This window comes from Acyrthosiphon pisum, chromosome A2 (assembly GCF_005508785.2).
Source record: "Acyrthosiphon pisum isolate AL4f chromosome A2, pea_aphid_22Mar2018_4r6ur, whole genome shotgun sequence".
Lineage (NCBI taxonomy): Eukaryota > Metazoa > Arthropoda > Insecta > Hemiptera > Aphididae > Acyrthosiphon > Acyrthosiphon pisum.
Window position 1 is genome coordinate 48,818,537 of NC_042495.1, and position 18,915 is coordinate 48,837,451.

General features: G+C 32.5%; 1 protein-coding gene across 8 annotated transcripts in view; it reads left to right on the forward strand.

Annotated features, from left to right (window-relative positions):
• LOC100162918 (polypyrimidine tract-binding protein 2) overlaps positions 1-13,940 on the forward strand; it is a 139,003-nt gene extending 125,063 nt beyond the window's left edge. For 6 of the 8 annotated variants that reach the window (XM_029490329.1, XM_008185291.3, XM_029490330.1 and 3 more), the window contains 12 exons: positions 1,546-1,597; positions 2,891-2,949; positions 3,134-3,196; positions 4,806-5,109; positions 6,753-6,809; positions 9,340-9,545; positions 9,897-9,930; positions 10,412-10,504; positions 10,597-10,813; positions 10,889-10,966; positions 11,053-11,116; positions 13,121-13,940. In XM_029490329.1, the coding sequence (XP_029346189.1) occupies positions 1,546-1,597; positions 2,891-2,949; positions 3,134-3,196; positions 4,806-5,109; positions 6,753-6,809; positions 9,340-9,545; positions 9,897-9,930; positions 10,412-10,504; positions 10,597-10,813; positions 10,889-10,966; positions 11,053-11,116; positions 13,121-13,213 (1,320 nt within the window). In that variant the 3' untranslated portion in view covers positions 13,214-13,940. The remainder of the gene's footprint in view (positions 1-1,545; positions 1,598-2,890; positions 2,950-3,133; positions 3,197-4,805; positions 5,110-6,752; positions 6,810-9,339; positions 9,546-9,896; positions 9,931-10,411; positions 10,505-10,596; positions 10,814-10,888; positions 10,967-11,052; positions 11,117-13,120) is intronic. The other 2 variants (XM_008185292.3, XM_008185293.3) reach the window with 2 other exon arrangements.
• The last annotated feature ends 4,975 nt before the right edge of the window (positions 13,941-18,915 follow it).

Below are 18,915 nucleotides of genomic sequence, written 5' to 3' on the forward strand. Positions count from 1 at the left end.
TAAGTTTTAGGGTAAAAATTAATTTTATGAAATTGTTTTATACGGTAAATGTTTGAACAAAAGTTAGTTAAAATGTAGATTAGCGTGGTGCTGCAAGAGTATTACCATAAAGTATAGTGTAGGTTAGTTTAGTTTTTTTTTTATTATTCTTTGAACGAAACTTTCTTCTCAGCTCTATAGTTAATGGTTATTTGATTTTTTTTTTTTTTTAACAAATTTAAATGTTTAATCAATGTAGACTATTGTGCTTAATATTTGTATTGTATAATGTACACCATACAAACTGTATACTATAATCTATATAGGTACTGATGTATTAATATCGTGTTTTAAGGGTTGTATACACCCTCAAAACCCTGTTATAGTTGGTATATTTCGTTTTATCATACAAGATGATTGCTGTTGTTGAGTTTTTTTTTAACTCAAACATAGACAATTTATATTCATACCAGTAAATTGAAAATCAAAAATGTTACGGAACGTGTATCGATCATTCCGTATATATTCGATATACATATATTATATTGGTACTTACCTACTTTATTTGTATATAATATGGTTCGCTAAGTATACGCACTGCATCGTTCACTGAAGTAGACAAATTACATTTTCCCGGAAAAGAATAATATGTTTATGCGTGTATGTTAAATAAGTTTCCAGAAACAAAAACGTAGGTAGGAATATCAAAATAACGTCAGAGTTACAAGTCAAAAAATTATACGGTTAAATGTCCGGAACAATATTATATAATATTGTTCCTAATATACCTTGCTTCGTGCGTAACATTGTTTATATATATAATATAGGTACTTCACAGTATATTAAGAAATAAACTTCATTTTAAATACTTAGGTAATGATATATTATAACAATAATATAACGCTTGCGTCGTTTGGGCGCAACGGAAAATTAATTCGTAATGGAAATCAAAAAAAATTTGATAATTAAAACAAAATAATAGTTCAATTAATACATGTTCATATTTTTTTTGTTGCCCGGTTAAAAAGCTAACGTTCACAAAACATTTGTGAGTGGTTCTTTATTTTGCGTTTAACTTAATAATACATTTTACAAACATTCTGTGCAAAAAAAGGAACTACCTATATGTCTACCTATTATATTATACGCGCATAGTGTGTGTATAACTACATAAATTAATTTATTACATAATTTACTTATAATATAACTATTTTATTAAAGCGCTGTAAAAAAAAAAAACGCGGTCGGGGTGTAAAAAACACCGTTTTACAGGTATTTTCGTTAATTCGTATAATTGCGGCCGTCCGTAGGCGTGTAGTGCGCGCAGGTCGGTGCAATAATTTATGTAATATACCTCCAAGAAAACGTTACGAGTACGATGGAGGGTAGGTGAAGGGATCAGTGACGCAAAGGCTAAATAAAATTGAACAATTTTTAATGCATATTTATTATATTATCTGAATGCTGCACGTGGTACTAATAGACGTGAATACATATTATAATAATACTGTTCGCCGCCATACTACAATAACAACAAAATAATGTGTTTTTTTTTTATTTTCGCAGATATTTTCGCGTTACGGCAAAGTGCTGAAAATTGTCACGTTTACCAAAAACAGTGAGTACCTACAACTGCATAATATACTTAAATATATAAATATATTATTATATAATATACATACCTAACGATAATGTCGATTACCGGACAAACACATCTGTGCGCATAATTTGCATATATATTATTACTATGAAGATATATAGGTAAGACGCGGCAACCCTATTTTTGTAAAAACATGAACAGTTTTATATCGTAGATATAATATATAAGCTGTACTTTTTCCTTTTTTTAAATGATCATTTTTTTTCACCCCGATCACAAGAAAATTATTAGTAGAACATTTATATCCTTTTTGTAAATAATAAGGGCCCAAATCAAAAATTGTTCGCCTATAAAATAAAATAGGAAATATTGCCCTTTTAAAGTAATTTGATTTTTTCCTCCGGTATTTATAATCGTGTACACACAATTCGTTCAAAAATCGATCGAGAAGACGGACGTCCAAAAGCGAAAAATCCCGTTGTTGCGCAGATGTAGGTTAGGCGATCGCGGGACTGCAAAACGTCTTTTTCTCTTTTAGTTCTTCCGCGAGGACACGCGTTATTTATCTCGTCCCAGCGATCTATCAACGCTGACTCGCGAAAGCGTGCGTGCCTTTGAGAATAATCCTTTTCTCCTGAAAACAATATAATGCGAGCACGGTTTCATCATATCAAGAAGTTTGTGTTCGGTCCCGCGGACAATTAATCATATCTTCATTTTGTTCTCGCCCGCCGCGCTGCAGCACCAGCAGGAGTGGGTATTATATTATATACAGTGTTGTCGTCGTACATTAATTAATGTTGTGCGCTATATATACGCATTACCTAACCCTACCGATCTACTTCCCCCCCCCCCACAACCACAACGTCTCTGGAGAGGTGCATACTTTCTTTTCAAAAAAAAAAAAAATGAAAATGAAAAACGAAAAATGACCGTTTTTAAATATTTTTTTTCACGAACCTACCTATATATTTTTTCATTGTGTGCGCATAGAAAAAAAGAAACGTTTAGCGCTATAGTATTTTTCTGCTCTGCGAACTTTTCCGCCCGCGTGCCATATATATATATATATATATATATACATACTGCACTCGAAACAATACAGGCGTCTCTTTTGTCAACGTCTCCGTCGCAGTTTTTCCATTAATTTCGCGCGCGGCTTATTATTATCACGTGGAATTAAACACACACACACACACACACACACACACACACGCACGCTTGCGTGTGTGTGTGTGTGCGTGCGTGTATACGCCGACCTGGTGCGTAACGATTTGTAAATATATTTTTCCACCGTCTCCTTGTTTACAGATTCGTTCCAAGTGCTGATCCAGTATCCCGACGTGGTCACGGCACAATCCGCTAAATTGGTAAGTTTTCGACAGTGGTCGATTTGAATTTACTATGCACTAGTGTAATATTATATAATAATGCGATTAACTGTGTTATACTAATTGAATATAAATACATAATTCAATTAAAAAAAAAAAAAAACCGTTTAATACTAAAACAAACGTATGCCGGTACTTTTTTTTTAAACCATGTCTGACACAGTCATTGGACGGACAAAATCTGTTCCATACCGGCCATTTGTTTGATCTGTCGCATTTGAACAACGTAAGTTCAGGACCACACGTGCACCTTTACAACCTGCGCGTGCGCGTGCATGCGTGTGTGTGTGTGCTTTTACTTTGTATTATACTTACCTACTATTAAAATATTATACACTTCTCCGTACTATATACCTCCCACACCACACTTTTAACGTTTCCGGGCGACAATATTTAATGTAATTACTAATTATATAATATATATTATACAGTTATACAACTATTATTTATATATATATGTACCTATATATACCCTACAACCTAGCCTACCTACTCTACTTTTCCGCACCGAGCCACTTTTAAAAAAATCGTAATTATATTTAGCTCTCGGCTAGTGCTCGTCACCCATATAATAAAAAATATATAAACGCGTATCTCGAGCCCCGGCAATCGTTGATTAAACGCATTGTTTCCGTTTATTTTATACTTTTTTCGTACTTTCTTTATTTTTCTTTCTTTCTCTCGTTCTTTTCACACCCCGTGAATAATTAAATTCGTTTAAAAGCGTCTGATTTATTCGCCAGTCGTCGCCGTCGTTCTAATAGGGGGCAAGTTACGTGCCGTCCGAGTCGCCGCCGCGTAATTGGATAATTCGTTTTCTCGCTTTAATTTTTTACCATCGACTGTTACGCCAGTCGTACTTAGGTATACCTAAGATTTATATACTCTTATTGTAGAGAAATTCCTCGTCGCGACCTAGATCTTTCATCTTTAAAACGATATATATGTTTCAATATTTTGACCACGATCGTGAAAAATAGACTTCCGCCGTCTGAGATACTTTATGATATGCCCAAAGATATAATTCTATGAAAACTTACAACAGCAGTAATCAGAATAGTTACTATTCTGATTTCACGTGTCATAATACAACCAGCAGCTAGGGCTGTTGTTATTTTTAATTCTTCCATCATTCCTCTTTTGAAAACTATCGCAACCTCACCCTCCCCACACCAAAGGACCAAAAATAGTATTAGAGCCCTATTCAATTACCACTGATTTATATATTATATGATGTAGACGTGGAGTGTATATAAAGTTTATTTTTTTTTTTTATCATAATTCCTCCTTCAATTCTTCTTTATAGATTATTGGTAAAGTTAAGGTTATGTGTGCTGTGTACTACAACCATATATACATCTGTATACTGTTAGTACCTACTGAGTGTCTCACCGTGTTCGTCACCTTCTGAAATTACTCGTATTATATTTAATACATATAACATTTTGAATGAGCAGTTATTGTAATTCTGAATTCGTATTCTTAAATTATTTTTCATGATCTTAGGATTAGCTCGGTGAGACCTGGTATATAAATAATGTCCCATGTACTTGTGTCGTATGCTATCTACCTAATAACGTGAGATTTATTAAGAATAAGGGGCACGTATACATCCTTAATCCATAATATATGTATAGTTCAAAGGAGATACCGAAAATGTACTCACGTTACATTATTTCGTTTTTATATGTGATAGATCGCGTACGACACTATACAATATACAGCTATTATAAACTCAAACTTCCTATATAATGAATTATATATGAATTCGTTGTTGCTAATTAAACATTGTTTTTTTCGGGTTTACCAAAATCGCGATTTGCATTACTATACAGTCTCTGGACGGCCAAAACATTTACACGTCGTGCTGCAAACTACGCATCGAGTACTCGAAACTGTCCAGTCTGAACGTGAAATACAACAACGACAAGTCGCGGGACTACACCAACCCGACGCTGCCCAACGGCGACAACACGGTAATGGAAACGCTGGCGGCGCTCGGCGTGGACTCTGTGGCTGGCAACCAGCTGCTGCCACACCAGCTCAGTCTACTGCTGTCCGGCGTGCCAAGTGCCGCTGCTGGACTTCCGCAGGCCCGCCGGCAGTTGACCACCGGCGCCGACCATAGCCGACTCGCAGGTTCGTACCTACCCTTCGCAAACTCGGCACTCCACAGTATAACAATGCTATTCGATGTATACCCTCAATATAACATGCGATTATTTAACCACGCTCCACCCTCTTCCGTGCTCGAATCGTAATTTTATTTCATAAAATTGCAATGTATGAGGTGGATTTGACGATTAGTCGTTTCAACTGTTATCAAATAGTTTACATCATTCAGATATACTCTGTATACTCCGAAAATCGTATTTTGAAACTTCATAATTTTTATGGCGTTTAAGGATTCATTTTTTTTTTCATACGATTGGTTAAAAATCAGTTTTCATCGCCTTTTTTCGTTCCTATGCAGCCATGCGAATCATCGAGCACGTGATTTTTTTTTAAAACATTGATTGACTAAAATCGAAATTAGAACGAGAAGTTCTGAGTTGTTCTCATTTGAATTAGGTACTACTTAAGATAGTATTATGAATAAAAGTATGTTGATTATTTGAATATAATATTGTTAATATTTCTATGGGCTATGAATTCATTGTTTTAAACACAACATAATTTGAAAAATATTAACTTATGGACTAAATATATTATGCTATCATTGATTGACATATATTTTGTGTTCTACGCTTCGCCCACGATAAACCATTTAGATTAAAAAACAGAACACATTTTTAATATTTTATATTCAAAAAATCAATTTATTATCATTTTTAGAACGTAATTATTTAAAATAGAATGAGAAAGAAAGTACACTTTTAAGTTTTGAATTTAGTACATAAAGATTTTCAAAAAAATCTCCCTAACTTAACAATTTACATAAAAAAAACTTCTACTCCTTGTATTTGGAAAAATAATCTTTAAATGATTAAATTTTTTTTGAATATATCCATAACTGTATTGTATAAATGGGTTGAGGATGCTTAAAATATACACGTACACGTACCGCGTTTTCTACACATTGTACATTCAGAATTCATTGCCTCTTAACAAAAAAATATGAAATGTCAAAAAGTTTTTAAGTCTATCAAAATTATAATACTTATACAGTGATCGCGTGCGTTTTGTATATTATTCTGATAATATAATTTTAGAAAGATTAATTTTACATCTCATATCGTTGAAAATGATTTTAATTTCGAGCAGAAAGATGGACATTTTCTACCATTTTGCCTTGGATATCAAACCAGATTATTTACATTTTACCTAAATTTCGTTAACTCGAAAAATGTGTTTTTTATAAGCTGTGTCACTATATTCATTTGGGGAGGGAGGGTTGCAGTGAGCGCGTGATGTCAACCCATATATATATACGAAATACGTCATTCGTCTCTCCCTCGTCGATTCGAGCTTACGAGAATTCGGAAAGCATTTGCGAGCACGATAGAGGACATGTAATTATCATTAGAATATTATGACGTGCGTCATAAATTATGTATGTATGTATTCATATGTATATTATATAACACGCGTCATACTATACATGATTATATATATATATATATATATTATATAGGATTTGATATAGGTATATAGACATGCCGATCCCGATGCTTATGTATATTTTATTCTACGCGCATAATGTTTGCTTTAAGTGATTTATAAACTAAATGGTTTTTATTTATATTTTTTGTTTTTATTTTTCGGTGGATTTTTCCACTCAGGTACTCGACATTTCATCCACTCCGACGCGAAGGATTTACGTCACTGCGTTAATATAGGTACATATTATATACTTACCTGATATCTCTACTTATTTACTATTGTCAAATACGCGCGCATACATACATGCGTATACGATCATGGACGTGGTTCAAATACACGACTTTGTGATCTAGGGGGTATTATATATTATACACATATCAACATATTATAAACACATAAACCACTTTGGCACTTTCCCACAGTTCATGCGAATGTGCCACTAACTGTTCGGAAAACCACACTTGTATAAAATATATTATAATATATTATTTTCATTTTCATTATCAATATCAGTCTAGCCTATTTCTTGAACACTACTTGCTCCCTACTAAAATTCTGGGGTACGCCGATGTGTATACGGTCGACCGGCGACGAAACGTTATTGATATATAGGTATACATATATAACAGCTAGTTTAAAACTCAAAATTGTTATGTTCCATTTCAATTTATACGTTTAATATTTGTTAATAATATTAATATGTAAAATTTATTGGAACGCGTGCTTCTGGTACTTACTCCGCGCTCGCGTATAATTAATAACAAAAACGCTGCACGCGTGCACCTAAACGCATGTATGGAGGTACATATTGTTACATACGCGAATTCGGACTGGCAAATAACTCGAATTTTTCCGTTGTTATTGTTTGAACGGAATTTATGGGTATCGTTCTAAACGTTATAATGGAATTCGCCACAAGATATTATTTGCCCCCGAACAAAACATTTCCTCGGCATACGCTCCCACAAATTCGTTTTTGATGTACCCGCGGCGGCGGCGCGCGCTACTACGGTGCGTATCTAGTAATAAGGTCCCCGGAATCGGCGTACAAAAATGCTTGCAGTCTGCAGGAATGTTTACCGGACGATAAAAAAAAAAAAGTTTAAACGTATATACTAAAAAAAACCTCCGAAGTAAAAAAAATAAACTGGTAAAGAATAAAATGAGGACATCGTGTACCTACGTGTGTACGTGTGTCGTATATAGACTGGTACCATTCTACATCGGCTCTATATACAACTGCAGTCTGTCAGTCAATAATAATAATGTTATACTCGCTGTTCTCGTCGTCTTCGTCTTTCCTTGTCATTGTCACCCGTCGTGTATATGTATATATATATTTCTTCGTAAACGGCAACGTACCGTGAATTATATACCTATATATTATTTAATATAAAGCCGGGTTCCCACTACATCGTTTTGTGTCGTGTTCCGTTCATTTAATACGGTATAGACATTAACAAGTTACCTATAAGTTGAATATTATATATTCAGCGCTGCGTGACACGGTATAAAGTGGAAACTCGGCTTTAGAGTCTATGAAAACATATTACGACGGACTTGGGTTAATGATGGCGGGAGTGGTAACGAGTGGTATATACCGCACGTTATTACTTATCATATTATATAATATTAATAGTTTAATATAATATATGGAATTGAGTGTCCTGTTTAAAATAAAACTTCGCGATAAACTGTAAGGTATTATAAGTAAGGAATAATATTATATCCGTGGTATTATTTTTGTATCACGAAGCAATATGGCATCATAATATTTTTTTTGGAGGGAACTTTTTTTGAAACAAATGTCAAACCTAAATACCCGTTGCAACTTGCATTACATATTTAAGAACCATGTTACTTTGTCAATTTTTAATTTTTATCAATATTGTTTATACTCTGTTCGGAATAATAACGTACCTTGTCGCGCCGTTCCCCACCGTCTTCTTATCATAGTTGTGTCCAAGTAGTTATAGTCATGAGCCCGACTTGCACGCAGCGAACCTGTTTTGGTCCGTCGCCCAGGTTCGTTCTTATTCCAGCTGGATTATATTATATATGTTTCTTACATTTGGTTACGTCAAATGTATACTTACAATTTATAACTACAATTATTAATTGGTATAACTAATATAAACTATATAAATCAAATTATACACGATGGGGTGCGTTAATTTTTAATGTTTATAATATGCATACATTTAATTATATTTTTAAATATATTCAATTTCTGTTGATTCATCTTTTGGGTATGATTGTTTTCCTTATATTCCAAACATACAAATCGTTTGTATTTAATAATTTTACGAATCTTAAACAAAAATCAAAAAACCAATAGGTATAATTTTAAACCATATTGAGTACATCAGTTCAATATTGGATGACAAAGGGAAATCAAACTGTTTTAAAAAAATCTCCCAGATTTTCTAACCTTAGTAATAACTTATAATGAACCAATTGTTTGTATAAATGTCTTTAAATACGAGACAATTTCAGTTCAGACCTATTATAATAACAACACATTTTTGTTCGTGTTAATAATTTGTTTACAATTTATTTATTTTTTACTTATGTTTGTTAAACTAAACTAAATATACGATTATTCGATTGTATATCGACAATTAGTTCGGAATCGTCCAGCTATATAGGTGTTAGACTCGGGAAAAAATGTATAAGGTAATAAGTACCTGTGTAACTACAACAGCTGATGCTGCTACGCGCAACGACGTATTGAAAACTTTGATTTTGACTTTGGTTCGTTTACAGGCAGCCCAGGTATGCTGACGCCGTCGTTCAATGCCGTCCACGGACTTGCTTCGCCACTAGCCACGTCATACGCCAACTCACCCGTCACTAGCATGCCACTCGGATTCACCCTACCCGGTGGTTCGTTGGCGGCTGGCACGCTCAGACTCCCTGGCCAGATGACTGGACAGACGTGTGTGCTGTTGGTCAGCAACCTAAACGAAGAGGTGACAGAAACTATTCCGCGCCTAGACGCGATACACATACAATATCCATTATTATTATTATTATTATTGTATTAGTGTTATAATTTCATTCTATATATAAATATTTATGTCATCATTATTGTTCAACTGTGATACTCAAAGAATTCTGTTTTTCTGATTTTTTTGTTTTTGGCTTTCCCTAACGGTGATGCTACTACTACTACTACTACTACTACTACTACTGCTGCTACTGAAACAAAAAAAATATATATATACAAATCTGTCTCTGTCTAACTCTGCCGCCACTGGACACACACCTTTTAACTCTTTCTACGAAAAAATATACAAAATTAAAAACTTATCGCTTCGTAGATGGTCACGCCAGACGCTATTTTCACTTTGTTTGGTAGGTGCATATATACTTAACTTATACTGTTATATTATTTTCGTTTTATATTTATTATAATAGGTATACGTAATTGTATTTTTATACCTTATAAAGTTTTTTTTTAAAACCTTCGAGGCAGATGGAAGCATGTTTTTTGTCAATATACATGTATAGATCATAATGATCTATGTATCATAAATCATAATTATTACTTCCAACTGCCTTCTTTTATTTTATTTTGTCATTAAATATTATATCGTATAGAAACTCTTATTTTAAAATAATATTTTTGTTATTAGTACACTTAATATTTTCTTCTTTTGATAACAGACAAAAATTGCATGGTTTCCTTTTTTAACATTTCATTTAATTTTTTATAAATTCAAATAATGTTTTTTTTTTTTTTTTTAATAAAATATTTACACTTTATTTTTTTATATTGGGCTAGATTTTTGTTATTTTATTTTCTAAACCATTTATCTTTTTGTGCTTCATCTAGGTGTTTACGGAGACGTATTGCGTGTGAAGATCTTGTACAACAAAAAAGACGGTGCTTTGGTACAAATGGCTGAGCCGCATCAAGCCCATCTGGGTAAGTCTTTAGAATATATTATAATTTTACAATTTTTTTCAACGTCAATTTTTTGTTTCAACCTCGGACTATCACTACTATACAAACATTAGCCATGCTTCATTTGGACAAAGTTCGTTTGTACGGCAAGTACATACGAGTGATGCAATCCAAGTACCAGACTGTTCAGCTGCCAAAAGAAGGACAGCCCGACTCGGGGCTGACAAAAGATTACACCTCGTCGCCGTTACACCGATTCAAGAAGCCTGGCTCCAAAAACTACCAGAACATCTATCCACCGTCGTCCACTCTCCACTTGTCCAACATACCGTGAGCGTTTTAATAGCCGACTGAACCCCTTAACGCGTTTGCTAATTCACAATTTCGTTTTTTTTTATTTTACAGGACGACATTATCAGAAGATTTCTTAAAGACGGCGTTCGAAAACAACACCTTTACCGTCAAAGACTTCAAGTTCTTCCCGTTAGTATATTTTTATTTTTATTTATTACACTTTTTTCGTATTCCTGCGCGTTTGATTTTTAACCGAACGGCTTTGTATATTTCAGTAAAGACCGCAAAATGGCACTTATTCAAATGGAATCCTTGGAGGAAGCCGTCGCCGCACTTATCGTAAGCACAATAAGCACATATTATTATACCAACACACGTATAGGACTCAAATGCATAATATAGTGTATAAGTTATTCGCATATTATGTATTGTCCCGTCGACTACATCATTGAATCCTAAAAAGAATGTTGGCAACATAATATTATTAAAATTTGGTAACTTTTATTCTGCGTACCTGATTACATTTCCATATAATGCACCTTTCCAAGTGTAAAACCATATTGTGCATTCGAGTGTGTAAGACTATATATAATATACCAGTACCTATACGCAATCTTGACGTGCCCCTGTATTTATGGCTAAACATCCTAAATAGTTCCCACGGGCATGGACCAGTTACACCTAAAACTAAATTTGTATTTTAGGATCAGTGTATTAATTGCGCAATTTATATTTTACATACAGTTAATAATTATTGCGCTTACCTTCTTTTAGTTTTACCTTCAGGCATGAAAAATATAATTTTGTCCATTAGAGTTATATATCAAAACTGATTTATCATATATTTTATATAAACTATGTATATTCAAATAATTAAAAATTGAAAACTTATATTTTATTGTTAAATTGATTACTGGATGCAGACTGGTTAAATATTTGTTGTTTTCGAAAAGAATATAATATTTTTGCATTTAAAATATTACTATCTGATTTGCGGCCAATATTCTATAAAATTATCGAGACTTATAACCATCGTACATAATTATGAATTTGAGTGATAACCCATAGATGAAATCAAGTTTTCATTATCGCTTGTTATTAATATATTTATCAGCCTAATTGGTTCGATGTAACTGCAGTATCCTATTTGGGGTAATTTTGAGTGACACAATGATGACTTTATTTTATCTTTCTATAATATAATATTGTAGTTTATTTTAATTATATTTATAATAGGTATTCATTATTGTATGTTTTTATTTTATTCAAATAAAAAGTACTTATCTAAAGGCGTACTGAATATAATACATTTTATTTTTACATATTTTAAATTCAAATGATCAACGGCAATTGTTTATTGCAATTAATTCTATTAACCCCGAACATTATCTCGTACTGGTCTATAGACCTTAAATGCTTTAATCGCAATCGGTGAAAGCCCAAACCTAAGATTCTATAGAATTTTATTCTATACCTCCGACATTTGTCCAAAATGGTCCACCACAATGCAATTGTTTTACAACATAGACTTCAATACACATTTCTTATATAAAATATGGCACCACAATAAAATAACCCCGAAAAAAAACCATGGAAAAAATAACCCCTTATGAGATTTTTCAAGATTTTTCAAATTAATCTAAGTATGAGTATTATGTCATTGCGTAATGTAAAATGTATAACATACCTACGTGCGATGTCCCCACAAATAATGTTAAATTTGGATTCAATTATAAATTATTGTTTACCCACGATAAAAACGATTCATATCGATCAGATATATAATAACTACAAACATACCTATTATAACAGATTATAAAATAATAATATTAAATATAATTTTTTTTCGACATTTAATATTCATTTTATTACGGGCGGCTCTCCTCTCTCTGGGCAGGCACACTAGAGAGTGAGGCCGCCATTCCCCGACCATGCATGGCAGAAACCAACGGATGCCCAATTTGAAATTCAAGCCAAACCTAAAAACACACATGTTTCAACCAACTGTTCTAACCGTTCATCTCCCTACAAAACAACAAAAAACAGCTAATGGCTATAGTTGCCGGGCTTAAACTCAACGGGGGTGATACATTTTTATACATTTTAAGTGTATGATATGTAACATGTCCCAACAAAAACCCTAAGACAAAACTAATAAGATTACTTATTATATTACAATAATATTATCTTTCAAAGAATTGATTTTAAAAAGCCTTACAATTTTTAAATAATAATCATAGCCGGGACCCGTGGATTCGTAGATATACCTACGTGACGATCGTTTAACTCGGACATTAAGTAAATCCTGTGGGCTGTGGCTGATTTCTGTTATTTAATTTGTAGAAGATGCACAATTATCGGCTCAGTGAACAAAACCACCTGCGAGTATCATTCTCAAAGTCCAACATCCAACCGGACACGCTGACACCAAACTAGGCACATCTTACCCTACGATTTAGAATTACTGGACAGTGTTGCCAAACTACGCGACAGTCAATGATCTTTACGAACACGACTGTGTTTTGCAAGTATTTTTAATTATAATATTATTGTTTCATATTTTAAATTTATTCGTAAACAGTATTATTTTTTTAATATTATTATTCTTTATTATTATTACTATTATAATTATTATACTCTGATTTTTTTTTACGCGATTAACTTTTAATTGTCTCTATATTTACTTTTTTCTCCTGGCGTATTATGTTCGCATATATTTATATATAGTATTTACATGTTGATGATTTTTTTTCCATCATTCCTCTAAGTGTCTTTATACTTGTGTATTATTTAATTTATATCTATATATCGTATGTGTATTATTTAAGAAGACCAATGTAATGTTTAGGTCGTAAAAAATATTTATTGAATATGAAAAAAAAAACAAACGAAAAAAATAAATATTATTTAGTAGTAGAAATTGTCACCAAAGGATGCGAGGAAAACGTGTAACATAAAATCGCACTAAATTGTATGTATTTATGAAACAATTAGTATTTTTTATTATTATTATTTTTATTTATAATTTATACTATTTTTTATTCTACTATTATATATGATTATGTTTATTTTTAGAAAAAAAAACAGTTTCATTTTTTTTTTTTTTTATACACAAGCAATTTCTATTATGATTTGTTAAGATGAATAAACTGTTTATTTTTTATTTTTATTTTTATTTTCCGGTATAACGGATATCAGCTTGGTCGTATCGGCTGAGTGGATTATCATGACATAATATCATTATAAGTAATTTTCGTTATTCGTTGTTTTTATTTACACGGTAATCAATATATTAAATATTAATCGATTATCCGTCGCGGCGCTTGTTTTATTCGACCGAGGAACGAGATATCCGTCGTTTGATGTTCGAAAAAATACTGATTTTATTCCCCTCGTTTTTAATTTCATTATTATTTTCCTCGTTTCGTTTGTACTTAATATTCATTGAATTTTTTTTTCTAAATTATTATTGCACTGAAAAGAAGTGGACATATCGGAACTCATCGATCACAATCAATCCTGTATCATATAGCCAATATTATATACCTTCTAAATCTTAATTGTTAAGTTTTTTTTTCAACTGAGTTAAATTTTTGTCAGAGTATTATTATGTATATGTAACGATATTGATATTTAATTCTAATTATTAGCATTAGTAGTGGTCGGGTAAATATTTATTTAATTCGTTTTTAAGTTTTTTTTTAAAACTAAAACGTAGTTATATCGTTATACTATAATGTAAGTGTAACGTATAAGCCTTAAGGTATAAAAATAATATTATTCTTAAGCTATAATGTGTAGTAGAACGCGTTAGCGCATGTATAATAGCAATTATTTTTAAGGATGAATGCCAATGTGACAATCAAAATTCTAAACGACGAATACGCCATCACACGTAACGTCTGCAACTGTTCTTGAAAAAACCAACAGGCGCACGCAGACCTCGCGACAATATCGGTTCTTTCTCGATATCTTGGTGATATCGAGTTGCGGTAGGTAAAAAAAAACCATAGTTGCAGTCGGGAGTTGCTGTTTATATTTTTATTATGTTTCTGAAGTATGGTATTTGAAAAATTAAATACAAATATAATAATCAGTATACTTAGGTGCTAGAAAAACATTGAATTTGCGTTTTTTTTTTTTTACACTAATTTATTTATTTTATTAGATTAAAATATATTTTGTGCAAATACATTATTATTGTTCAATTGTTATTCTGCAATTCTCTTGTAATTGAAGTCATTTATCGTAATTTTTAATGCAAGGGAATTTTTACTAAATCAGAATGAACATACATTTAATTAATTAATTAATAATTACACAAATATGTATGATAATTTGTCGTTCTTAAAAACCGGCGATCTTTGCCAATAGTGTATGATTTTGCATTTCAATTTTCACTAGGGCAACTCCAGGATATTTCACCCGTTTTTAGACGACGATAACTGTCTGCATTTAAAATTGTTTAATAAAATAAATGTTTTTATTCTTTTTCACTAAACAAAATATATTTAAAATTTAAATGAATACCACTACGTCTACTAACTATAATACAACACTGACTGCAACTTTGCGATGAGTGCTAATCGGATTAGAAATTAAGTTACGAATACGGACGATAATTTGACCTCCAATTTTATTTGGACCACAATTCGTTCATCGCAATCGCAACTCAGGCAAAACTCATACAGCATTTTCCTACATAATATGGTCATTTATCGCGTCGATATGCATTGACGATCGCGCGAACGTATAATAATATATTATCATCTGATATTATAACAACTCTTCTGAGGTCCACCGTGCGTCTGGTCTTGAAATTTCATTTTTCACGAAAACATTGTAAACTTATATATTATGATAATTATTATTATTATTGTTGTTGTTAACTTAGACTTACCTACTGATGATGTCCTCGACTCGTTATCGAATTTGTTATCTAATCGACGACAGCCGTTTTCGTCCTACCCATGTCAATTCGTGCGCCGACTAAGCGTTACCTGCAATAATTTTAAAATAATTTATTTAGACATTATTATTATAATATTGTGATTAGTATAATATAATAATATGTGTACTCACAACAATCATATTTAGCTAATTAACGCTAATATTAACTAGGACAATCGTTTGTCGCGGCCGTTTAGACCGCCGACACACTTAGATGTATTTTATTAACGAGTGAAAAAAAATATTATTATTATTATTATTATTATCAATTGCCCCTATGTCGTTCACCCCTTACTGACCCCAATACCACGTAACTACTACCTACTACTACTTTATTATTGTATCTGCGTTGGTAGTTTAAAAATAATAAGTAAAAAAAAAAACCTTAATATTTATTATTATTTTTTAATCGTTTATAGATGTATATTATTATACTATTAATTATAAAGTATATAAGATCATATTCTAGATATGATTTCTTTTTTCTGTGTCACTTAACATATAAAATATAATATATAGATTATGCGTAGGATTTTTTTTCAAAATATAACATACAATAATATCGAAGCACACGCATCGTCGTCGTCTCTCTCTCTCTCTCTCTTTTCACACTTCTACTGCGATCTCATTTTGTCGTCTTTATATATTATAATATTATTGTGTATAGGCACACGCGTAGATCTTATTGTATTATATTATATTAATATAGCTATCGGTTTTCTTTTTATCCGTACGTCTGTGTGCACGCGTAATATTACAATAGTATTAGTGCGTGTTTTTCCGTTTGGCATTCTTAAATCGTTGTTATTGTTTTTTGTCGCGTCGTCCTCTTCTATTGTAACATCAGCAGCTGCAATGTGTGAGCTGAGTGTGCTTTTCGTTTGGCCAGTGCTTCCCTCGATTTTCCCCGAATACGTTTTGAGAAACTATCCTACTACCCTACTCACAAAATTATATTTGGGGGTGGGAGGGGGGTCGGTATACTGCTGGCTTCGTATATATACTTTTCTCGGAACGTGATCGAAAATTCGAGGAGACCCTTTCCGCGTTTGACCGACATTTGAAAAAAATTATTAATTTCACGAGGGTGTCCGTTCGTCCGTGTATTTCTGTTCTCGAAACTACCTCTGGATGCCGAACTCTATAATATTATGTTTTCAATAATAATCGTCGTTTTTCTGCGAAACGCGTGGCGTATGTCTGTTTCGAAAACCTGGCTAAAAGTCAACAGCACCTCGATCACGCGATTTATAACATATAATATCAAATTATGTTATGGACGCTCTATTACCGCAACGATATATTATTCTATGTATATGATTATACTGTTCGATTCCCGTACAGGTGATTCGCATTTCAGTTTCCTTTTCACCTGCTTCATTTACCACTACTGTGATCGATAGCTGGGCGACGACGATAAGTTTTTGTTAATAAATGATGACACAATCATCGTGAAGGGCGGGAAATGTCCACTCGCGTTTTGTCTGATGAATTTTGCAGACGTACACGACATTTTTTATTCATCGTTCGTACGATTTTTCTCGTTTTCATATAGTAATAACATATATGTAAATTTATGTCGTATAACATCCCACTCTCGAGTCTTTCGCCAGTAATAAAAAACCAATAATAATTAATAAGTACAAATAACAAAATAAATCGATCAATTCCGCGGTTAAAATTCACAAATATGCCTGTAGTGCTAAGTATATTATATGATATTACATCCCAATCGATATTCGATGTGCTCCACATCAACGATAACGCGTGGGTATTATGAAAATATGACATTACGCGGTAAATAAAATTCGTTCTTTAAAATATAATATTATTACGTTGCCAGAACGGTGGAAATCGTTAATGTCGATAATACGATGTAAAAATTATAGAAACGATGCATTTATATAAATGGTGTGTGTCGTTATAGAGCCGATTTCTCAGCCGATCGCGGTGGTCTGTGATGTCGCCGCATCCGTCTCGTCTCCTGCGATAGTAAATATTATTCGTCGTCGTCAGTTTATCGCCAGCACTCTCCGCGCGCACACCACCGCCCACAAATACCCGTCGGATTGGCGAATCTCTACCCCCCCCCCCCACAACTCCCCCTCCGAAATCCGGACAATCCTACGATCTAATGAACAGTCAATAATAATTATTCGATAATTACGCGTAATGCGCATCGATTTGCGACAACGACGATGCGCAGCGATCGCGAACGACAGACGTGCAGTAAAAATTAATCCATCATCGTATAAATTTATTATCTATGTAGTAGCCGTTATATATATATATTTTTTTTTTTAAGTTAACTCTCGACAATCATACGGGGTGTATAAACAATCACTAGTGTTACTTCTCATATTTATATAATATTATACTCATTTTTTTATGTGTATATATTATGTCTATATATGTATATATATATATATATATCTACGACTTGCGTTTTGTACACTTAAATAAGTCGATACATATATATGCATATAGTATATACATGTACTATATTAGAGATCGTATAAAAATGTATTGTTTTTACTTTTAACAATATTTAATATTGTGTACCACATATCTTTTTCTTGTGTATCTCACTATATTAAACTATACGTTATTATTTTTTCTATTTCTTATTTTTTGTTTTTTTTTCGATTTTTACTATACATGTATTTTTATGACTGTAACGTTTTCTAATTTCTATTTTTCAACAGAAAACAAAAAAAAAATAATGACAAAATACACACTGTTTTATCTTCGATTTAAATCTATTTTGTATTTTGTCTGTCTCTCTGTCTCTCTCTCTGTCTCTCTCTCTCTCTCTCTCTCTCTCTCTCTCTCTCTCTCTCTTTCTCACACACACTCACTCTTTGCCCTATCTTTTTCTATCTCTTTCAGACACTTCTCTTACTCTTTACTCTCAATCTGTCTCTATCGCATATATACCTAACCTATACCTATTATATTATAAACCTTCTACTACACCTACTTACGCCTAAATACAACACTATTATATATACTATATATACATACGTTATAGAACCATAGACCTAAAAACTAGTTAATTGGTCGATGGTTGGAATAATATTACACAATATAGTATGTATATATGTGTGAGTAAAATCGAACGAAGACTTGTCAATATATCATATACGAGTACACAACAAAGACGTCCGACGCAACCGACCGGTACGATA